Here is a 24,635-nt window from a genome sequence, read left to right as displayed (position 1 = left end):
CTGTACTTGAAACCTAAGATTTACGCACTTTGGCATATCTAAGTTATACATCAATTTCAAAATCGGCAGGGTGGCACCTGGCTGTTCACCCAGGTCCTCCTCTCAGCAGTGAAAGGAAGAAAACACCTTCGCCTTCTTATCTCCAGGACAAGGTACAGGTGATATAGTTCAGAAATGCACTTAAAATAGACTATGTGGATCCTACCCCCCCCCCCCAAACAAAGCTATAGTTGAACAGTGTTCATTTTATTCTTTTGAGCTCCTTGGTCAGCAGAATTGCCTGCATTTTTATTCTCTATCCAGGTTCTCTGGAGGGCTGCTCCCCGCCTACCCTAGCCCCGAGTAAATGAGACTGTGTCTTCATAAACAGGCATTTCCACTGAACAGCAGGGGTTCAGTCCGCCCGTCCACACCGCTCTGCAAGAACTTCAGAGCCACAAGATGGGCTTGGGGTTTGCGGTTGCAAGCTTGGTGTTTCTCTGTGGCTTGGGAACACGGGTGTTGGCAACGGAATCTGTCAAGTGAGATCACAGAGTCCTTTCCTGTCCCCAGTTCTGGTCTTCCTTTCCTCAAATCCCACGTCATTATTTTTTTTTAATGTTTTCTTTTTGAGAGAGAGAGAGAGAGAGAGAGAGAGAGAGAGAGCACGCACAGCTTAGAAAGGGCAGAGAGAGCCAGGAGAACAGAGGATCTGACGTGGGCTCCAGGCTGACAGCAGAGAGCCTGATGCGGGGCTCGAACTCACAGATCATGAGATCGTGACTGGAGCTGAAGTCGGACACTTAACTGACTGAGCCACCCGGGTGCCTCCCTCCTTGAATCCCACTTTATAAACAGGCCTGCGCTCTGGGCAGGGCGGCGGTATGTGTTTACTATAACCTGAGTTCCAAGCACGCATGTGCAGAGCACTATCTCGCCTCCCCCATTCTCTCCTCTAAGGAGTCCAAAGGATACAACCTGGGTATAAAAGCCACCGGCCGACCTGTTGGGCTGTAAGAGGAAGCTCTGGTTGCCGCATAGTAAGTCACGGCCCCTGCATGGGCAGGGGGCTCGGGGGGCTGGGGCTGCCAGAGGGACATGGCCCAGAAGGGGGGACAGCCGCTGCGGTGGGAACACCCTGAGACGCGGACTTAGAGCATTGCTGCCCAACGCCCTGGGTGCGGGGAGGCGTCAGCCTCAGGGTGAGAGTCATGGGCCCCGGCTGTGCCCCAGGCTTCCTCCCCTGTCCGGGCTCTGGGACTGCCAGCCTCATCCCTGGGCGCAGGGGTGTCTCTGCGTGTCTATGTTTTTGTCTACCTAGATGCTGCCTTCTTGGACCATCGGACTTCTCCTGCTGGCCACAGTCAGAGGTGAGGATGCTGTCACCGTCCCTTTGGGGAGAAAGCGACTGTGCCTGGGTTGGTCTCTGGGGTGAGGCTGCTGGAGACATTGCCATCATTGTTACCATCGCTGTAAATAATAGCATTATCATTATTGCAAGACAAGCAACATGGCCATCATTCGGGGAGTGTTGACTCTGTGGCCACGTGCCTGACACAGATGACCCCGGGCAGTCAGGCCGCTTGGTCCTGTTCCCTGCAAAGGCTCCAGTGGCTGAGAGGTGTGCGGCAGAGGGAGGAGGGGAGGGTGAGATGATATCGGCTGGCCTCTCACACCCTCGGTTCCTCGAGTGGACAAGTGCATGTCTGCAGACTAAAGCTACATGGATGTGTCCCCCTGAGAGCTTCTGTGCTGGCAGGCCTACCCCGATGAGCCAGTCTTCTTGCCCGGGGCCCCCACATTCTCTCCTTACTGGGTCTCTGTCACCCCAGCTCCGATCAGCCCCTCTCCTGTGGCCTCTGTCCAGATTCAGATACGGATTCCAGGATCTACGCCTCCTAAAACAGAAACAACCTCCCTGGCCTCCAGAGCCCCGGGGACCTCCAGCCTGCTTACTGCCCATCACCCCCACCTCCTCACAGGTGTGCCTCACAGGTGCACTCGGGGCCTCCCTCTCTGCCTCACTTCCTCCCATCAGGCAGAACCCCTCACTGCCTGGCATGGCCCCCCCAAGCCCAGCTGGAGCATGCTTCCCACAAGAGCCGTCTCCTGGCATCCCTGCTGAGGTTTTCTTCTGCATCCAGACTCCTCCCCCTTGCCCCCAGCCCCCCACTCTGGGACTTCCCTTCCATCCTGGCCTTGGAGTGAGACCGGGCTCCCGACAACAGAGTCTGGGGTCGGTGGGGCTGCTCCTCTGATCTCCTTTGCTGATCTGCTGCCTCCTCCTGCCCCAGACTTGGGCATCCCCCCAAAGTCACTCCCAGGCACCCCCCTTTGTTCTTGGCCTCGGAGCTTCCCCTTTGCCCAGCCTCTGGTTCCCCACCCTCCTGAGTTCCAGGGCCTCCCACCATGCCTCAAACTCACTTGTCCCAAACCAGGCTCAGACATGACCTCCTACTCCCATCTTACCACCTTTGCCTTAATTTCCACCCCTCCCTCAGGCTCTCCCTCCTCAGAGCCGCCTACACTAGTCCCCGCCAAACACCTTCATGAAGCGGAGCCCCCAAGCCACTCACCAGCTCAGTGCCCCCCAGCACTTCCCCACCCTCCCCCTAACAGCCCCAGTGTCCTAACCTGGCCCCCACATTCGTGCATTTACCACCTGCGGCCAGGCCAGCGTTAGTCTCCTGCCACCCTTCCTCCAGGGCTGTTTCGGCTTCCCAGAGTGAACTCCACTCCATCATTAATTACTCCTTCTCCGTTAGATTTCCTCTCTCTCAGGGCAGGGTTTGAACTTGATCTGTCTCTGTCTCCTCAGCACCTAGCTTTATTCCCAATTAAACTTCGCAGGTTCAAACCCTGGCTCCACCACCGGCTGTGACCTTGGGCAGCTTACTCTGTCTCTCTGTGCTCTGGTTTCCTCATCTGTAAAACGGATGTAATAATACAAATTCCTTAACTCACGGAGCTGTCTTGAGTCTTAAATGGGATAATACTGGTAAAGTGCTAGTGTGGTCTCTGGCACCCAAGAGGGACACCCACTGCAGTCCTCTGGGTTTCATTAGGTCACCCTCAGTGACAATTTCTTGGGGAAGTGTTTGTGTTGTGGGCTGGAGAATGGACCCTCAGATTTTGATGTGGTTATCTGGGTCATCAGTTGCATGTATTAAGCCCCTACTGTGTACACGATGATGCAAAAAGCTACCTTTTCAAGGAACAATAGGGAAAATCTGAAATGGCAGAGAATAATTTGGGGCAAAGGTGTGTGTAAAAGGATAGCATGAAGTCATGTGAATTGGACAAGTACCCACAAATGTCTACCGTACGCACGGGCTGGTGCTGGATGTCATGGAGACGTCCAGGTGATTAAGAAGCATTAACAGCTTCACACTTGAGAAATAGCTGATGCTTATGCATGCATGTCAAGGGCCGTCTGGGAGTTTCCTGGAAGAAGTAGTTTTAAGGCAGAAGGTTCCCGGGAATTCTCAGTGATTCCCCAACTGGCCTAATGATAAGGGTTAAATAGCATTAAACATGTTGTTTCCACCAGCCCACCCCAGACCCTCTAAATCAGAATTTCTGAGGGAGGGGCCTGGGATTGTGTATATGTGACGCACGTAGTCACTCCCGGTTCCCCGGTGATTCTCATCACCACAAAAGTTTGGGCAACAATGACTGGCAAAGATAAAGACCAACACTGGCCATAACCAGGCCTGGGTTCTCCCTGAAGAGTCCTCTTGTGTAGCTGAGATGACATTGCTACTGTTCACTGCTCTTCCTGCCCCAGGAAAAGAGATCTGTTATGGACATCTTGGCTGCTTTTCTGATGGAAAACCATGGACGGGGATCCTTCAGAGGCCTTTAAAGTTATTTCCCTGGGCTCCCAAGGACATTGACACCCGCTTTCTTCTGTACACAAATGAAAATCCGAACAACTTCCAAGTAAGAGTGGGCGTGGAAACACTGCCCGGTGGGTGGATTTGGGCGCCCACAGTGGAGCCTTCACATGGAGGTCTAAGGAAAAATGCACCACCTTGGAATTTTCCGGATGATGTTTCCGCACCAATGTTTGACCTAGAGCCATCTCAGCTCTCAGGATCATAACCCCCTATGCATATCTAATGACATCTACGGACACCCAGTCTGGAAACTAACATATTCACAAACATTTGTGCATAGGGCTTGAGGGGCTTCCTTGCATCAGCAGCCTGTCCCTGGGAGGGAATGAGCGGCATTTGTAGAGAAGCCCAGGCCTGGTGTACCCGTGGGAGAGTCTGTCTTCCTCCTGCACCAGGCAGTGGAGGCAGAGAGGCCCCTCAATGGGGTACAAGTAGGGAAGTATAAATCTTTCCTGAGGAGCTGGAAGACCGATGGGGAAAAAGGGATACTTAACCACAAAGGACAAAAGGTGGGGACCCTCAGAGCACCCGTTAGTTCCCAGGAGGCCTGCCAGGTGGAAGCAGGACAGGCTTCCTTCAGGTGATTACCAGTGATCAGGAAGAACCTGCTGACAATCCAAGCAGCTGACAGCCCCAGTCCCTGGCAGAGTTTAAAGAGCCAGGTGTCTATCTATAGGTCCCTGAGGTCACCCACTGTGGGAATCTAGGGGACTCAGCGCTCCCAGCTGGGAGTCTGCTTGCACGTGGCTATTGTGCTGTGTTTATTTCGGGATCCTTCTTCAGGCATCTTGCCTATGGGGTCCGGTAGAAAGGGGCTTGAGGGCATTTGGAAATCTGTTCTTAAGTCTCAGGACCTTGAGATGCCCCCCGAAGGCTCCATTTGAGCTGAATCTCCCCCCTTTAAGCCTGGTATTTCTGGCCCACGAGTTCTTCATCTTTTCCAGGCCAGAGATCTCTTCCGTATCCGGGGAAGCCTAAGGGCCCCTTCTCAGGATGATGTTTTTAAATGCATAAAGTGAAATGCATTGGATTACAAAAGACACCAACTCTATTGAAAAACAGTTACCAGAACATGTTCGATAAATATGTGCTGCTTTATTATCTCACTAAATAACAAGATCTAGCAGCTCATCTAATAACTACTGTAATTTAAAATAGTAATGAGTCTAGGGGTGCCTGGGTGGCTCAATCAAGTGTCTGACTTTGGCTCTGGTCACGATCTCACAGTTTGTGGGTTCGAGCCCCACATCAGGCTCTGACAGCTCAGAGCCTGGAGCCTGCTTTAGATTCTGTGTCCCCCTCTCTCTCCGCTCCTCCCCTGCTTGCACTCTGGCTCTCAAAGGTGAATAAATAATAAATAAAAAGTAAAAAAAATAGCAATGAGGATAAATTATTTTAAGGTACCTGTAACAATTGTAAATGTGACATGAAAATATCTGTGACTTCTACTGGTGACAGAGTACGTTAATACTACTACAGTTTGTTGCCTGACTTCATAATGAACAGAAATGCTAGATGTCAATTAGGGGTTAATGAAAACAGAGAGTCCATGAACTTGGACTTTCTGAATTCTGTACTCCAACCCCGGTCAGGAAGGCCTGTTCTAGCCTGACCCAATCTCATGGGAGTGGAACCCATGACCTCAGTCTTATTGGAACTGACTCTAACAGCTCCGTGGGTTGGAAAGGCCAACATTCAAACTCCTCTTTTGTAATTAAACCAGCTGATCACGGCCACTGATCTAGACACTGTCGAGGCTTCAAACTTCCAACTGGAACGCAAGACACGCTTCATCATCCATGGCTTCATAGACAAGGGGGAAGAGAGCTGGCTGCTGGACATGTGCAAGGTAGGTGCCCACCCTCCTCACCTGGCCACTCCATAAGGAGATGAGCACCCAGCAGCTAGGTTCAAACACTGCAGCTCCAACATCCCTGAGACTGGGAAAGGAAATACGCAGGGAGAGAATTGTCCTTTCTAAAACCACCAAGGAAAATCTGGGTTCTCAGGACATCCATTGCCAAGTTCTCCCAACTCAATAACTTCTAGACAACCAGCTCCTCTTGAGGCTGAAAAGAGCCACAGTCTAATCAGAAAGTACCAGAGGTGGAGACTACAGCAAATTACCTGACATTTGTCTTTGATTGTTTATAGAAAATCCCTGTGTGACATAAAACCACTTAACTTTACCTTCTAGAGCTTTGCTATTCAATAGAACATTCTGTGCTGATGGAAATATCCAAATCAAGAGCCACTAGCTACCTGTGCTTATGGAGCATTTGAAATGTGGCTAGTAGGACCACAGAGCTGAATGTTAAAGTCATTGGATTTCAATAAATTTTGGGGGGATTTTAATGGATTTTAAATAGCCACATGTGGCTAGTGGCTATAATACTAGACAGCACAGCTCTAAAGTTATCATGAATATTAATAATGAATTATTATTCATAACATCCATTTCCCGAGCATTTACTATGAGCCTGACACTGTGCAGGTATAATCATTTCACAGTGCTTGTCCCATTTAATCCTCCCAGCAACACTGTGAGGAAGATATAGTTATTGTTCCCATTTTGTAGATGAGCAAATTAAGGCACAAAGAAGTTCAATACTTGCCCAAAGTTGAATCCAGACTTGGAAAAGCAAAACCAGATCTCCTGTCCTTAAAACACCAAAATCCTGTGTATCTAGAGATTTAGCCCGCAGAAGGTGCCCAGGGCCATGGTTCTCTGGGGCTTAGTCTACACTGAGACCAACTTCACCAGCTTCTGTCCAAGGGCTCTCTTCTTCTCTTGGAATTGGGGTGGTTCACACATGCCCCTGGAGTCCCAGAAGGAAATTGTGTAGGCCTGGAGATGGAAGAGTCAGGTAGACACAATCTGTGGGGGATCAGCTTAGGAATCCCCAGGGTCTACACCAATGGGTTAACAAGGCACAAAGAAACACAAAGTCATAAAATGCTCGCACCCGATTTTGGGTAACCAGATTGGCACTCCAAGAAAAGGGAGGCACAAAGGTGCCAAGAATAGTGAGGCACAAAGGTGCCAAGAATAGGGAGATGCAAAGGTACCAAGAATAGGGAGGTGCAAAGGCACCCCCATATAGGGAGGGGGTGCTGAACCCCCAAAAATATATAGAGAGAGGCAAAGGCCTGAAATAGAATCGGCACAAAGGTGCCCGATACATAGGAATGACAAGATTAGATATTCAGGGTGAAAGCACCCCAAGTTTAGTACTACAGCAGAAAGCCGCTTTCAGAGGAGAATAGGGCCAGGGCAGGTAAATTGGTGAACTGGACTTTGGATGACTGTGCTTCAGGCAAAGCAGCCCAGAGCGGAGATGGTTAACAAAAGAAAAGGTGTCTTGTTAACCCTGAGGTTATTCCCCCTGTCTGTCTCATCCCCTAGGCTGGCAAAGATTAAACAGGCAGGGTGCCTCCTGTCTGCTGTTAACAACCATCTACCCATCTGCCCGGCGCCTGCAATTTGTTTTATATTGACCCAAACCCCAAACACTGTATATCTTCAAAATCCCCTTTTCCCCCTCACATCCTCAAATTACTGTTCACAGTTTCTTTGTCTCGTTGTGCAGGCCCATCACGTTTGTAAGCCTTCTGATCTGAATAAATATGAGGCAAGGACCCTTATTCGTGGCTCTTGTCTTTTTCCCGGACATTAGCCTTCTCTCTTTTTAATCCTGTGTCCGCTCTTTTGCTAAGACAAAAGAGAACATTAGACTTAGAGTCTACGACAGCAATCCACCGTGATGCCCCAGTCTCCAGCCAACTCCTCCCCACCTCAAACCAAGTTCCAGTCCAGGGCACCCCAAAATGAACAAAGTATATGGAGTGGCCCTTTCTGACATTTATTTTCCCCCCTCAAGGGACCAGTATCCGTGCTTGGGCAAATAGACTGTGGTCATAGCACATGATATAAAAGATGCATATATCCGAGAGAGCTGTATCCTACCTCAGTCTAAATTTTCTTATTAAACTTGTCTTTCAGTACCTTAGATCTCCCATCAAACCATTGTCGGGAACATACAAGCATCACACCCATGGCTTCAACTCTCTGGTGTAGGGGTCCACAAACTTCCTGTGGAGAACTAGGGAGCAATTACTTTTGCATTTGTGTTCAATTTGGGTCATATGGTTTCAACTCACCTCTTTTAGCTCAGAAGCAGAGATAAACAATAAGTAAACAAAGTATGTGGCTGTGTTCCAATAAAACTTTATTTATAAAAGCAGGTGAATTTGGCCCTGGGGTAATAGTTCACTAATCCCTGATCTAGTAAGTGATCTTTTTGATCTGGCTGTGTCACTAAGTATCTATGAGACCTTATAAGTCATTTAATCCATTCCAGGCCTCAGTTTCCACATCTGTTAAAGTGGGGATAAGTATACCCATTTGATAGCGATGTGGTGAAAAGACAAGTGTCAGGAATATTAAGGCTCTGGCACAAGTAGGTACTTGACGGGTGTGAATTCCTATCTCTGGAGTGTACGACTGGTGGCTGTTAATAAACTGGTTTTTCCTTCTTACTTGTCTTCCCCAGAAAATGTTTCAAGTGGAGAAGGTGAACTGCATCTGCGTGGACTGGAGACGTGGGGCAAAGACACAATATACCCAAGCGGTGCACAACATTCGGGTTGTGGGAGCAGAGATAGCTTTCTTAATACAACGGCTGTCGGTAAAACCCTGCCTGGGCCACAACCCGTGGGTGGCGGGCAGAGAGGGGACAGGCTAGCACCGCCTTGACCTAAGAGGCAGCCTAAGGACCCCTGGGCCGGGGGCAGGCCTGGAAGCCCAAAAAGGGCGTTTTCTAAGGTGAAGCTACAGCTTTCCTCTCTCCTGGATTGTCCTGAAGACTCCTACTTATGGGGCCCGAGGCAAACTAACCTCTCTGAGCCTCAGTTTCCCCTTCGGAAATAAAGCCTGTTTATTTCACGCAGGCTGTTCTGGGAATTCCCAGCGCACACTGGGTCGCTCAGCGACTCTCAGCTTAGATGTGTCTTCAAAATCACCCCAGGAGGGAAGGCCTCTTACAGCCTCTTGGAATGTGTATTCCGGAGAATCCCAGAGCCAGGCCCACCAGCCACGCTCTCCCAGACAGGCCGATCTCCTGCAGGGGACCAGGGGAGGGCGCCCAGCGGTGGGGCGTGGGTGGGAGCAGCCCCCCCCCCCCCCCACCTCCGGTCCCCGCCTGCAGTTAACGCGGTGGCCGCTGGTCAGCACTGTTGCACCGCTGGGGCCCGAGTCGCGCGGGGGTGGCTCCTCCGGAGTTTCCAGCCCGGGTCCTGCCCCACCCCCCGGTCCCGGTGCCGGGCGCCGGCGCGCATCCCCACCCGCCGGCGGGACGTGACTCGGCATCCGTCCGCAGACCGAGCTGGGGTACGGCCCCGAGGACGTGCACCTGATCGGCCACAGCCTGGGCGCGCACGCGGCGGCCGAAGCGGGCAGGAGGCTCGGCGGCTGCGTGGGCAGGATCACAGGTGCGCAGCGCGCGGCCCCGACGGGGTGCGGGCGGCGGGGGCGAGACCAGAGCGCGTTCACGCACGGCCCCGCGTGCCCCGACTGGCCGAACCCGAACGGACTGTCGGTGGAGCCCGACTTGAATCAAAAAATAACTGACCATGTTTTCACGTGTATTAGAAAACACCCGATTGTAAATAAAAATACACTTATATTTTTTAAAAAGAAAAAGGAATTAGCATATTGAACCCATGACTTCAAGGTTATTATTGCTAGAGTAATATAATAATAATAAGTGATTTTTTAAATGTTGATTCAGCAGTTCCACAAGTATGTATGCCGTGCCATGCACGGGCAAAAAATGAAAGGGGCTATCTGAAACTTGCCATGTTGGAGGTGCTCAGTAAATACTGAATGAATGAATGAATGAATGAATGATTTAGCAAAAGTAATGCACACAAGACAGACGCAGCCGGCTATTTATTTTGTGCGAGCAAATCAGTGTGTGACTTTGGCAAACAGTTGCATTCAACATTTAACGAATGGCTCCTTTGCTCAGGACGCTGCTGGCATCGGATAAGAAATAAGGGGATTATATAGTTTGTGTTTCTGTAGAATTTTTCAGTTTGCAAAGTCCTTTCTCTTACATCATTTCAAGGGGTTTTCACAATAACCCTGTAAGAGAGGTTGTTGTGATTCCTGCTTTCCAGATGAGGAAACTGAAGGTCAGAGAGGACAGGTATTTGCCCTTGAGCAGAACCAGGGCTAAAGACGGGTCACTGAGTCCTGAGTGCCCAGCAGCTTCCACCCTGCCTCTCTTCAAAGATGAACTGGGCACAGCCCACTTCAGGAAACCCACAGTCTGGTCCCAGAGGCAGACGATTCAGTAGGCAAGTAAAATTCAGAGCAGAATTAAAGAACACAAAATAATCCTGCACAATGTGGATGGTATGTGCTGAGAAACGAGGGGCTACGTTTTCAGAGCGGAGGTGGTATTTGAGCCCCGTCTTGGAGAGAACAGATTTTTCAGGGGAGAATGGGGCGGGGGGAGGGTGAGCAGTAGGCTGGGGCTAGCGTAGGCAGCCACAGAGGACTAGACAGTGTGGGGCTGGGGGACCCGGGCCTGGGTGGAGGTGGGCAAGGCCAGGAGCTTGCAGTTTTGGAAAGCAGGGACCAAACAGTAACAAGTGAGGGTAAAAAGGGTAAAGGCGATGAGGGAACAAGGGGGCCACCTAGATCCTGCTTGGAGCCGGGCACCAGAGACTTCTGGATGTTCTTTGACGGTCAGTGACCCCACTGTTAGCCTTTCTGTCTCAACTTCTCTCTCCTAAGCAGACCAAGAGCTACAGACCCAATTGCCCACATCATGGCTACTGAGGTCTGGGACTCTGCCCAGGAATCCCCATGGATTTTGTGGGTACAGGATTTAGATCTTGGTTTGTCCTAGAGTGTGGCCTCACTGCCCACCTCCCCCATTTCAGGACTGGATCCAGCAGAGCCATGCTTCCAGGGCATGCCTGAGGAGGTTCGGCTGGACCCATCGGATGCCATGTTTGTGGATGTGATTCACACGGATTCTGCTCCCATGATCCCTTTCCTAGGTGAGTTCCTCATTGAACCTCTTGGTGACCAACCATCCCTGATGAGAGTAAGTCCAGGCGCCCCCGCATACACATACCGCAGGGGTGGCATTCAAAATGGTTAACTGCAGGAATGTCTCGGGCACGAGCTGTCGAAATGGGTGCCAGCCATGAATAAACAGCCAGTATATTGCCAGTAGATTCAGCTTGCCACCCCAGGTCAAACAAAAGATACTTCTGCAGCCTAGAAGGCTATCACTTAGCCTTCATACCTTGTGTCCTTTCCGATCTGCCACTATCCAGAGTGACAGATGTATTTCCTATTGACGTTTGACCTGTACCTGCAACATGCAAAGGTTGTTGTTGTTTTTTTTTTTTTTTTTTCACTTCTTTTGTCAAAGCTTTGGTTGCAGTGTGTTTTGTTAGAGATTAAATATATCCTTTTATCTAATCCTTCACAAGTCCTTGTTCTTTTTTCATTACTTTCGTATATAACCACTTAGGAAACGTGCCAATAGAAGTATGTTTTCAAGGATAACTATATCGCTTACTGAGTACCATATACTGCATTGAACATTTTATACACATTAGCTCATTAATCATAACAACCTAAAAAGTGAGTATTACTATTTACAATTTCGTTGCTGAGGAAACTGAAGTTCGACATTGCCAGGTAATTGCCCAACCTTACGGAGTCTAGAAGTACAATCAGGCTGTGATCGCAGGTCTGCGTGCTTCAAAAACCAAAACTCCTAGCCATTGGGCTGGGCTCTCAAGATGGCAATATAATGTCATGTGGTCTCAATAGAACAATATAACATAGAAGTCAAAAGTCTTAAATGAATATAGTAATAAAAATGCACCAGTCTTGATATGTATCTGCTGGTACATGTCAGGGCATGTCAGTATTGTTCAGGGTCTCCCCAAGACAGACAGACAGACACACACACACACACACACACACACACACGTGAGCACGCTCACCCAGAGCCTAGCTTCCCTCTCATCTCTCTTCCCATGTGCTCTCCTCCCTTCTTGTCTTACCAAGTGCCCATCTCTGAGCACTTTCTGGAGAGCCACAGACAGGATGGCTACACCCGGGAGAGAATTTTCCAAGAAGGTTCTGGCTGCAGTTGGAAGGAATTGAACACTGTCTGTGTCCACAGCCTAACGTTGGGGCCACTTACCTCCCTGGTCACCTCTGCTTCCAACATTTCAGGTTTTGGAATGAGCCAAAAGGTGGGCCATCTGGATTTCTATCCAAATGGAGGAAAGCAAATGCCTGGATGTCAGAAAAATGCCCTTTCAACCATCGTTGACATAAACGGACTATGGGAAGGTACGTGAGTGAGGAAAGCAAGACAGCAGCTGTTCCTGGTGGGGAGAAACGGTGCGTGGTCTGGGCCGGGCACTTCCACAACCATGTCATGAGGTCTTTACTCTGATTAGCCCCATTTTACAGACAAGTAAACTGAGTCAGTAAAGTTATAAAGCTTACCCAAGACCACCCTGGATTTATGCCCAATTTCTGGCTGCAAAGCCCGGACCTCCTGCCCCGTCCTGGACCATCTCCCCCTTGTCAGGATGCTGAGACTTGGAGGGACCCGCATGCTGCCTAATACCCAGCTCGGGCTCTGGCCTCCGTGCCTGTTCCTTGAAGAATGCTGGGTGTACGCAAAGGTCTGAAGGGCTTAGGCTTCCTTGCCATGTGCTGTGGTCAGGTTCTAGGCCCAGAAAAGAGCTAGGAGGAAGACAAAGCAGGGGCGTGCTCTGAGGGTTCGGGCAGCAGGTGCTTGTAGCGTGAGGCCCAGGGCCTGGGGGAAGAGCCTTGCGTGGGTTTCCATTCATCTGAGAGGACAGGCTCAGGACCCTTAACATTAGGTGGCCTAAGGCATCATCTGTGTTAGCTGCCCTTGTTCTGGCCTTTGGCTATTCCTGTCACCCACCCCTGAGACCAGGCTTTACTGGCCTCCTGAGAGTGGAGGCTCTGAGTCTGTGGTCATTTCATTTTAGTATCTGTTTGTCTGAGCTGGGAGTTCCTGGCGCCAGGACGCCAGGGACTGTGTCAGGGGCATCCCAGACTCACCAGGATGTAGCCGAAAGCAAGCACCCAGCGCTGTCTGTTCTGCTGAGCTCAGTGACCTTCGGTGGCGTTTTTATAATCCTCGACCTGATTGCTGAAGCCACAGCCAGCATCCACTGACAGTAAACGGTGCTTTAACTCCCTCTCGGCTCTGCACCGGCCAACTCCAGGGACAGCCTCCCGGAGAGTCACAGTACGGGCTGCCCCCTCCCAGAAGTGACTAAGGGCTGCTCGCTCCCAGAAGTGACCAGCAGGCCACACATAATAGGAGCCCAGGCTTAAGGAAAGAGGCAATTTCGAGTGAATAAGGCCAGGAACACTGGAGCGTGTGTCTATTGTATGGAACCCTGAGTCCCCCAGGCACAGGGCGGAGGAACAGTTAAGTCTGCTTGTTCCCCTCTGATGGGATCCCGGGGCAACAGTTTGGGGTGAAAGAAACAATGAAGTCTGAAACAGGTTCTGTTGTCTGGTAATGAGTGTTGGTGTGGGCCACACTGAACCAGCTTCTGCAGAAAGTTCCTGGGCATGGAGAGCCCAGAGCTATTGGGGGGCTAACCCCGTCACTGCTTCCCAGACACAAAGGGGAGATGTGCCTTTCTCCAGGAGCGGTGGGGGAAGCCCCACCAGACCCCCCCCCCACAAAGTGACCCCCAGCTATGTCTGGTGTCTCTGTTCATCAAAAGTTTTGTACCGAGAGCTGGAGAAGTGAAAAAACGATTTTCCAAACAAGAAGATTTTGGTTGAAAGAAAAAGATGATAAATAAAATGCAGTGAGGGGCACCAGTTAAGCATCTGACTCTTGATTTCAGCTCAGGTCATGATCTTAGGGTCATGAGAGTGAGCCCCACGTTGGGCCTGCTTAAAATATTCTCTCTCTCTCTCTCTCTCTCTCCCTCTACTGCTTGTTCTCTCTCTAATAAATAAAGTAAAATAAAGTAAAATAAAATAGGTATGAGTGGCCAGAGGCCCCAACAATCTTACTGTCCACTGCTTTTAACTTGTGCCTGGAATTGTAAGAAAGAAGAATTTCTCAACCTGGGACCAAAGGCACAAATAAGCTTGCTTCACATGAGAGGCCTGCCCAGGGTGTCCAGAGTTCAAAAGTTGCGGCCTGGCCAGCGGGCAGAATGCAACCCACAGCAGTATGTGATTGGTCCTCACAGTGACTATTTAAAATTTTTGTTAATGTTTGTCTATTTTTGAGAGAGACAGAGTGCGAGCAGGGGAGGGGCAGAGAGAGAGGGAGACACAGAATCCGAAGCAGGCTCCAGGCCCTGAGCTGTCAGCACAGGGCCCAACGCAGGGCTCGAACTCCCCGACTATGAGATCATGACCTGAGCTGAAGTCGGACGCTTAACCCACCACTGAGCCACCCAGGCGCCCCCACAGTGACTATTTTAAAACTGGGAATATACTGCTATCATTTAAGCATAGAAAGGTTTCCATGTAAAAGTCAAGATGCTGGCTTCTCATGAAAGATCGGAACAAGTAGTCTGGGCCTTTACCATACAACTGGCCGGGCTGTGTAAGATCCCTTTAAAGACCGTTGCTATTCTCTCTGTCTCTGTCTCTGTCTCTGTCTCTGCATATACATTTCTCACTGCCCCCTGCAGGACCCCCAGCCCTCATCATTTCTTTATGTTCCCTGCCCGGGCCCCCAGAAGATTTGACAAATGTGCTCATTAGCACCTGTCACTCCCCAACACTTGCTGGCCCTTGAGTAGGACCTTCTTGGCAAATGGACACAGGGGTGAGGAGAGGAAAGCCACTCTGGCCAACCACCATTCCTAAACAAGTCCCCAGATTTCCTACTTGCCCCTAAGTATGGCAAAGTCAGTGATAAAAACTTCACAAAGCCAGGGCGCCCTGACACCCATCTGTGAAATGTGGAAGGAGGGGTTTCTGCTCAGTCAGAACAGTTCAGGCTTCAAAAGTGAAATGTCTCCTGTGGGCTCCCATGGCCTTTGCTTCCTCAGGAACCCGAGACTTTGTGGCGTGCAATCACCTAAGAAGCTATAAGTATTACTCAAGCAGCATCGCCAGCCCCGACGGCTTCCTGGGCTACCCATGTGCCTCCTACAATGACTTTCAGGAGGTAGGTCACCCCCGGGGCTGGGGGAGGACAGGTTTTGTCCCTGTGTCTTGGAACAGAGCGGAACTGTAACCTCATGACTAATGGAATGCTGAACCTCACAGAATCTTCCTCTCCCGGGGACAGGGTGGGCAGGAGGGGACCTGCCTGCTGGGTCTTCCCTAGATCCCAGCTTTTCATTCTGGAAAATTCCCAATCTACACAGAAGTCAAAAGAAGAGTACATGCATACCTGTACACCCATCACCTACATGCACCGATTGTTAACTCTTTCTATGTATGTATACGTATAGTTTTTTGTCTAAATTACGTAAGAGCAAACTCAAGACATTAGGACTCTGCTCAGAAATACTTCAACATCCATCTCCGGAGAACAAGATCATTCTCCTACAGAACAACATTCAAGAAATTGTTAAATTGATACACTAATATTTTCTAAAATATGGCCCATATTCGAATTCCAAATATCCAAATCATGTCCTCCAGAGCTGTATTTTTCTTTCATTCTCCCCTCTTCCCTGCCTCCCTCACTTTCTTCTCCTCCCTGCCCCTCTCCTTCCCTTCCTTTCTTCCCTTCTTTTTCTTCCATTGCATTTATTTATTTATTTTTGAGTCTCCTTTAATCCAGAAAAGCTCTACATCTGTCACTGGTCTTTCAAGACACTGACCGTCATGAAGATTCCAGGCTGAGTGTTCGGCAGAATATCCCACAATCTCGACTCATCTGGTTATCTCTTCGTGATTCACTGAGTGCTCTCGACTCCTCAGTGTGTCACAAGCGGGGGCCCTGGCATTTATTTAGTGGCACTTCGTCTCATTATTTGAGGACGGACAGTTTGATTACTTGTTTAAGGTTTAAAAAAAAAAATCTGCCAGATTTCCCCATTATAGAGGTACCGTGTCCCCAAGTGTTCTGTGAGGTGATATTAATTCTGCAACAGCAAGCCGCCGTGAAGGCGTGCGCTGCTTCCCTGAATCAGTTAGTATTCTGCGGTTGCAAAAGTTTGACGTTTCAAAATGCTTTCTTCTCCAAAGTAAATGTAAAAATATATTTACACTCACATGCGTTCCTGCCAAAGTTAATTTTGAAAAATTAACCGTCTTGGGTTGAACTAACGTCAGAAGGACTGTGTGAGGATCTGCTATGCAGCTCTGGCTGTGCTGGTTCTTGTCAGGGCATGGGTGATAGTATCCAGCCCCCCCAGCCCTTGTCTTAATGCTTCCCAAAGTGCGGGATAGCTCTGCACACCATGGACGATGGATGTGGCGAGGGCAAAGAACAAGGACCGGCGACACTGTCGCAGAAAACGTTAGTCTGATCTGAACAGAGCAAACCGCCTCCTCCAGGCCCAACTGATGAGCTACCATGTGGGGAACGCCAAACGGGGATCAGTTATGTAACGCGCATTCGAAGGAAGACGGTCACAGATCTTCTCTTCCTCTGCTCTTTTGAATAACTTATTCGTCCCATTTACTCCTCCTGGAAGATGTCTTGCCGTTCCCGTCCATATTTCAACATTATTGCTTCATGGATATGACTTGTCTTCCCAACTCTACTCCGGGTTTTCTGGGTACTTCTTTGGGTGCACAGCAGGGCGTCACCCAGTTCTGTGCGTGACTCAGAGGACGGATGCATGCGTGTTGGTGGAGGAGTGGAAGAATGGGCGGATGGATAGGTGAATGGGTGCGTAGATGAGAGGATGGAGGGGAAATGAATGGGTAGATGGATGGTTGGATGGGCAGGTGAGAGGATGGATGGGGGATGGATGTGTGCATGTAGATAAATACAAGGACAGATTGCAAGATGGGTTACTTGCTTGCTAGAGTGAGGGAGTGAGTGAGTCAAAGCCCAGCACGAACAAACAAATTATGTTTTTTCACTAGGGTAACTGTTTCCCTTGTCCACCTGAAGGATGCCCCCAAATGGGGCACTATGCTGACCGATTTCAGGGGAAAACCAGAGCTGTGGGACAGACCTTTTTCCTGAACACAGGAGACAGTGGTAACTTTACGCGTAAGTTTCCATTTTACTCTTTTAAAACTCTTGCAAATAATTTGGAAAAGTGGAGCGGCCTAATTAGTCAGGACCCCTGCTAACAACGGCCAGAAACTCAACTCCAGCCAGCTTAGCTGTAACAGAAGGACAGTAGAATGGCATTGTCTCTCCTCATGTTTACCCCCATAGCCAATAATTCTGATCAATGGAATGGAGTACAATGATTGGCACAGGCTGGTCATGTGCTCACCCACCCTGGTGGCAAAAAGCATGAATCAATTAACAGAAGATGATCGTGTGGGGCAAAATCACTGTAAGTCAAGAGGTCACGCCAGTGATGATCTGTCATAGGAGTACCCTACACAATCATGCATGCATATGCACACACACATGTATGCACACACACACACACACACACACACACACACACATGCTGTGTTTGTGTTGTTATTTTGGCCAGCTTCTCACCAAAAAGAAAGTACAAGATGGTGAAATCATCAAGATTCATTTGTTATAAGTAATAACACAGGGGGGCTGAATAGCAGTTGCTTTCCAAGGGAGTTATAAATTAAAAAATAATTATACAGCACTTTACAAAACACTTTCCACATGTAGCATCTCATGTAATCCTCACAAAACTTAGGAAAGATAACAGCTTGGCAGTATCTATAAAGTCTCATGTGCATACTCCTTCAACCCAGTCATTCTCCTTCTCAGGCGTACCTTAGGAAAACGCTTGCATAAGAAGGTGTGCTCAGAGATGTTCACTGCGGCATTGTATTTAATGCTAAAAGTTTAGTGATGAGAAACCTAGATGCCCACCAACTGGTAAACAACCAAGTACTATATTTAATCATGAAAAGCAAAAAGAGGGGCGCCTGAGTAGATCAGTCGGTTGAGCGTCCAACTCTTGATATCCGCTCAGGTCATGGTCTCATGGTTCATGAGATGGAACCCCAAGTTGGGTTCTCTGTGCTGACCACATAGAGCCCGCTTGAGATTCTTCTGTCTTTCTTTCTGCTCTTCCCCTGCCCATGCTCTCTCTCTCTCTCTCTCTCAAAATGAATTAAAAATAAACATTTAAAATAAATAAATAAATAAATAAATAAATAAAAGCAAGGAGAGAGCTCTATGTACTGAAGAGAGAGATCCTCTAAAGCATAGTAAGTGAAAAATGCGAGTGCCAAACGACACGTATCAATACAACAAATGCAACACAACATGAATCAGCCAGGGTCCTGACAGGAGAGAGAACTCATTGAAGTGGTTCAGAGGAAGAGACTTGTTTGAAGGATCCACTCTGAGAGGTGTGGGCGGGGTTAAAGGAACAAACAAGGGGTGCTGAGGCGCCCAGAATCTGGTGGCTGTGGGGTCCTGGAATCGGGCTATCACAGAGACAGGGAGTTACCACCGGACCTCTGGTATACAGTAGGAGACCGCAGGTGAGCATGAGAGATGGTTCCACCCTTTCCTCCTGCTTCCTGATCTCCTGAACAAGTCTCTTATTGGCTGAACTCAATAGAAAGCCAGTAGCAGAGATCCCTGGTGGGGGTGGCCTTCCAGAACACAGAGCAGGACAATAGAGGGTGGTAAATCTGTCTGGGGTGGAGACAGGTGGGGACAATAGAGAATAACTGTGCATCCTATTTGTGGAAGGGGAAACAAGCCTAGATATTCTTTTGTAAACTTACCCATGTATGTATGAATGCTCAGGGAAAGCTCCGGATTAGGGTTTCTCTACCTCAGCAGTACTGACATTTTGGGCTGGATCATTTGTTGGTGTGGGGGTGGGGGCTGTAATGCATTACAAGATATTTAGCAGATACTTGGCCGCTAGATGCCATCAGCAGCCCCCTCTCCTGGTGTGACAACTCACAGTGTCTCCAGACATTGCCAAACGTCCCCAGAGGTGCAAAATCACCCCTGATTGAGAACCCCTGGACTTGATTAAGTATAGACATCAAAATGGTTACCTCAAGGACAAACTTGAGATGGAGGGCAGGTAGATGGGGTCCTGATGAAGATTTGGGGATTTTTGTAAAATTTTCAAAAAATTAAAATAGTTCATTGCATGTGAAAATAGTGAATAACGAGAGGAGAGGAGCCGGTGGTTTATCCCAATGGTGCAAACATCTCCCTGTCCGGATGGCCTTTCTGTGTAATGATGTGAACTTCGGGCACACACGTGCAGTAAGAGGCTGTCTCTCATCCATCAGGGCGTGTGCCTTGCTGTATTGGCAGGAGATTGTGCTGAACAATAGTATTTTCTTCCCCCTGCATCGCTCACCTCCACCTAGAATCTGAGTGTCTGGGACTCCAACTTCAATGAAAGAAACCACTGTCACCTTCCCCCCTTACCTCGCATCGTGGGGGAGATTCAGAGCTTGGAGCAAGAAGGCTTCCATGGGGTGATTTTTTTTCCCAACAAGATGAATTCATTGAACTGATTGTATGTCTTTGGACAGGTTGGAGACATAGGGTGTCGGTCACACTGGCTGGAAAACGGAAAACAAGCGGGTACTTCAGGATTGCTTTGTATGGAAGTAACGGGAACTCAAAACAATATGAAATTTTCAAGTAAGTTCGACAGTAGAGTGAAGTGGTCCTACTTTTCATAAAAGACTATTCCTAAGATATTGGGTATCAACTTTGTAAATCTGGCCATCTATTATACAGAACCAGTGAATCTTGGAGTGTCGTTGCTGGGGGAAAATATTAGCATCTAATCCAATCATCCCATTTTACAGATGAGAAAAGTGAGGCCCAGAGAGAGGGAATTCACTCTTTAAAAGGAGATATGTGCTAACTGCTTTTGCAATGTCAGTCATTGCTTTCTGACTTAGGTTTAACAGATATCAAATTCTTCAAAGGCCCTTTTATGTGGTGACTCCTCCCAACACATACCCTCTCCACCCCCCACACATACATACATATCAAGCTTCTTGTTGCTATGGTAACCTCAGCACCTAGCTTCTGCTGGGCATAGGAGGTGCTTGGTAACGAGGTGTTGTATGAATGCGTAACTGTGCTACAAAATCACGTTCTGGTTTTTGTACTAACTTTTACATAACACTTTTCATGTTAAGTGAAAGTTCTTCGACACCTTTCTCTGCTCCATACGAAATCCTAACAGAAGACCTCTGTGGAACCACATACATCTTTAAACATATGACATTGGATTAGTTAGTCCTGTAGTGTAATCATAGGGTAAATATGCTTCCCCAAATGCTTGATTTCCCCTAAGGACAAATTAAGACGGTACAAATCTCTGGTCCTGTATTTCTTGAAGATGTGTTCGTCACAAATACAGTTGTGTTTTAGCAGCCGCTGGATGTACACGAAGTCATTCAAGGTATTTGCAGAAAACCAACAATAACAGCCATCGTTTGGAGAAATGATAGATTGCCATCATCCTATGTATTCGTATATCCAGCTGATACAACATTTTATGTCTGTGCTTTCAGAGGATCCCTCCAACCACATGCAAGTCACATGCGTGACATTGACGTGGACATCAATGTTGGAAAAATCCAGAAGGTTAAGTTCCTCTGGAACAACCATGTGATCAATCTGTTCCGGCCCAAGCTGGGGGCTTCGCAAATCACGGTGCAAAGCGGTGAAAATGGGACTGAGTGCGTATCTCTTATTCCACATACGTTGTATTATCTATATTTACTTGTCAATCTATCCATCCGTCCATCCAGTGACCCACCTACCCATCTAAATAACCATCTACCTATCTGTTCATCCCTTTCTGTCCATCTGCTTAACCATTCACCCATCCATTTATCCAATGGCCATCTATCTAGTCATCTGTTTCTTTATCCTTCTGACCAGCCATCCAGCCATCCATCCATTATCTACCCAACTATTCATCTCAACTCCCCCATCTATCCATCTGATTCACTTTGAAAAATCAAATATCATTTTCCTCAGGCCAAATTCAACTTGACAGGAGCAAGGCATCAGTTAGTTATAAGGCATAGATTTGAGAAACAGGCCAATATGAAACTGTTTTATCTCAAACAATGAGAAAAACGCCTGGGCAGAACTTGTAAGAAATCACTAAGTTAATTCCAGTTGGGGTGCTGTTCACAACGTGAATTGGTTTGCTTGGAGACTGTGGCATGAAAAGGATAGGGAGTGGGTTAGGATCTAGATCACAGTAGCAATCTCTCCTTATTCAAGGGAACAGAATCTTATTTGGTATGGGGTGCTGGGAGAGGACCTAACTGTGTTTAAAATATCGAAAGGGGCGCCTGAGTAGCTCAGTCGCTTAAGCGATGTACTCTTGATTTCAGCTCGGGTCATGATCTCACAATCCATCCATGCATTGGGCTCCACACGGACAGTCCACACAGAGCCTAATTTAGATTCTCTCTCTCCCTCTCTCTCTGCCCCTCCCCCACTCATGCTCACTCTCAAAATAAATAAACTTAAAAATATTTTTAAAAAGTTTTTATGTTTATTTATTTTTGAGAGAGAGAGAGAGAGACCGAGAGAGAGACAGAGCAAGACAGAGACAGAGAATCTGAACAAGCTCCAGGCTCCAAGCTGTCAGCACAGAGCCCGACACGGGGCTCAAACTCACAAACCGTGAGATCATGACTCGAGCCAAAGTCGGATGCTCTACCGACTGAGCCACCCAGGCGCCCCTAAAAAACATTTAAATACAGAATGAAAGAAAGCCATCTTCAAAGAAGAGCATCATAAAATAGTAGGATGTTAGAGTCTGAAGGAAGCTTAGATACCACCTCTCAACTGCTCTCATTTGGAGATGAGGAGAGTAGATACAGAGATTCACAGAACTCGTTTGAGACCATATAGGGAAGCTGGAGGGAAGAATACCGGACCACAAAATGTTTCCAAAAACACACACCAAGACCTTACTCAGCTGCACCACTTAACTGTGCTAGCCGTAAAAACCTTAGTGTTCTAGATTCCTCCACGTGTTGTTGGAAGGACCAGATGTCAGCGTGGCTGTGCCAGTGTTTTCTATGCTCCAGAGCAGGGCAAGACCATCAAGCACAGCACAGACTTAGACCCAGGTCTTTTGACAGCGGGTCCCGTCCGGCTCACACAGCCAGACGTGGCACTGAGGATCTGTCAGGCCAGGTGTTACAATGCATGGTGGAACTGCCTGGATTTCACCGTGGTGAGGTGGGGGGTGGGCGGAGTTACTGTTGTCAGGTACGCTACAGCCCACACACTGTATATTGCAAGTACCGAAGTCACCACCTCACACAAGGGATCCCTTGTCGAAGAGCTACATTCTGTAGGTGAGCCGAGGGAAGGCTGGTGTGGTCAACCATTCTACGTTAGCCAGGGACACCTCAAGGGCCAGAGGACCCAGGGAGTGCCCTGCATCTCATGGCTGCGTGGCTGCCCCAACCTGACCAGGCTTCACCCCTCAGGAGTGACAATCCTTCACGATCATTTTTTTAATATCTTTATTGAGATATCATTCCCATACCGTACAATTCACCCTTGAGAAGTATATAATTTAATGACTTTAAAAAAAATTTTTTTTTTAATGTTTATTTATTTTTGAGACAGAGAGAGACAGAGCATGAGCAGGGAAGGGGCAGAGAGAGAGGAAGACACAGAATCTGAAGCAGGCTCCAGGCTTTGAGCTGTCAGCACAGAGCCAGACGGAGGGCTTGAACTCACGAACTGTGAGATCATGACCTGAGCCAAAGTCGGACGCTTCACCGATGGAGCCACCCAGGCGCCCCTTTAATGACTTTTTTGACATATTCACAGAGTTGTACAATCATCATGTGATCAATTTTAGAATATTTCATTACCCCAAAAGGAAACCCCATACCCATTAGCCGTCACCCGCTAATCTCCCTGTCCCTTTGCCTAGCCCTAGGCAGCCACCAGTCTCCTTTCTTTCTCTATTGATTTTCCTGCTCTGGACATTTCGTAGAAATGGAATCATATAATACGTAGTCCTTTGTGACTGGCTTTTTTCACTCAGCATCATGTTTTCAAGACCCATCTATGTTGTCACATGTGTCTGTACTTCATTCCTTTTTATTTCTAAATAATATTATATCACCACATTTTCTTTATCCATTAATCAGTTGATGGACATTTGGGTTATTTCCACCTTGGGGCTATTATGAATAATGCTGCTTGTATACAAGTTTTCATGTGGACACACGCTTTCATTTCTCTTGGGTATATAGGAGCGGAATTGCTAGGTCATGTGATAACTTTAGGTTTAACTTTTAGAGAAACTACCAGACCCTTTTTCTGGAGAGGCTGCCACATTTTATATTCCCAGAAGCTGCATATGAAGAACGTCCATGATCTTGACTCTACAGGGAAAGTCTTCTCTGGGAAGGCTAGGGTGCCCCTGGGAATGCATTGCCAGGCCCATCAGAGACTCTCTTGGTTTCGACAAAAAAAGAAAAAAAAAAAATCCTGGGTCTGACGCAGCTGATTCACTCTCAGCTCATTAAGAAGCCAGAGGGGTGGAGGATGTTCTCTGAGTGGTTTTGCTTAGAAAGAATCCCCTGAACTCACCTTGGTAGAGCAGACCCTTCCAGTCAAGGGATCTGAATTTCAGGGGGCTGGCTAGCTGCTGTTTACTCATCTGGGGTCACGTTTCCACCAGCAAATGACCCTCATGCTGAAAATGTTTTCCTCCGCAGGTATAATTTTTGTAGCAACGACACAGTGTCAGAAGACGTTTTACAGTCTCTTTACGCTTGTTAAAAACGTGGTACTCTCTTATATCTTTGCGGAAATAAATTCTTTAACGCCCTCGGTTTGGTGTTGAGGTGTTCATTTGACACCCGCCGTATTCCGGGGTCATATTTCAGAAATGATTTGTGGGACGGGAGGGAACGCCTGAAAAGTCCCCCCTGGCCCCCCTCTGCCACCATCTCTGTCTTTCAGGGCACTTTGTGTGGCCTGTTCTAATGTATTTCCTTTGCTTCGACAATGAATTTCTGTCCCATTTGATGAGGTCATCATTGTTCCCACGTGGTGCCCACCCAGCTTTTAACATCCCAGGGTAGGAAGCAGACCCCAGGCAGGAGCGGCCTATAGCAGGAGTAACTCAGGGCAATTATTATCTAGATTAAAGCCTGCCTGTGGTCTGGTGGGAAAGGGGCTTAAAATAAATTAATATGTAACATGGTACAAAATGCAACACCTAGAAGAGTATTCTTACACAAGCTATGTCTCTGTCCACCCTCACCCTCCAAGTCTCTGGTTCCCCTTCCCAGAGACAAGCACAGTCTTTTTCCGGAAATATTCTACATGTACCCACGTGTGCCTCCCCTCACATAGGCAGCCCCAGCCCCACCCCCACCCTTTGTGTTTCAAACAACTGGTTGGATACAATAGACACCATTCTAACTTTGCTTTTTGCATTATCAATAAATTAGATATTATTCTCTAATGATGCAGAAAGAACCTCTTCATTCTTACAGCTTCCTAGGTTCCACTGAGGGGTGAATGTGGTGTGATTGTCTCTGCTAATGGACATAGGAGTGTTTTCCAAAATTTTCCCAGGATGGAT

At 48.2% G+C, this 24,635-nt stretch overlaps 1 protein-coding gene across 1 annotated transcript; it reads left to right on the top strand.

Moving 5' to 3' along the window:
• Positions 1–937: 937 nt before the first annotated feature.
• LOC132684863 (pancreatic lipase-related protein 2-like) lies at positions 938–23,871 on the top strand. The gene is made up of 13 exons (XM_060641395.2): positions 938–1,019; positions 1,301–1,349; positions 3,767–3,921; positions 5,602–5,727; positions 8,432–8,566; positions 9,257–9,368; positions 10,830–10,949; positions 12,148–12,267; positions 14,988–15,106; positions 16,987–17,116; positions 19,564–19,675; positions 20,563–20,730; positions 23,761–23,871. The coding sequence occupies exons 2-13, from the start codon at positions 1,301–1,303 to the stop codon at positions 23,822–23,824; spliced, it is 1,410 nt and encodes a 469-aa protein (XP_060497378.2). The 5' UTR covers positions 938–1,019; the 3' UTR covers positions 23,825–23,871.
• The last annotated feature ends 764 nt before the right edge of the window (positions 23,872–24,635 follow it).

The sequence above is a fragment of the Panthera onca genome, chromosome D2 (genome assembly GCF_046562875.1).
Source record: "Panthera onca isolate mPanOnc1 chromosome D2, mPanOnc1 haplotype 2, whole genome shotgun sequence".
Lineage (NCBI taxonomy): Eukaryota > Metazoa > Chordata > Mammalia > Carnivora > Felidae > Panthera > Panthera onca.
Note: the sequence above shows the minus strand (reverse complement) of the source record. Positions and strands in the feature narration are given on the sequence as shown.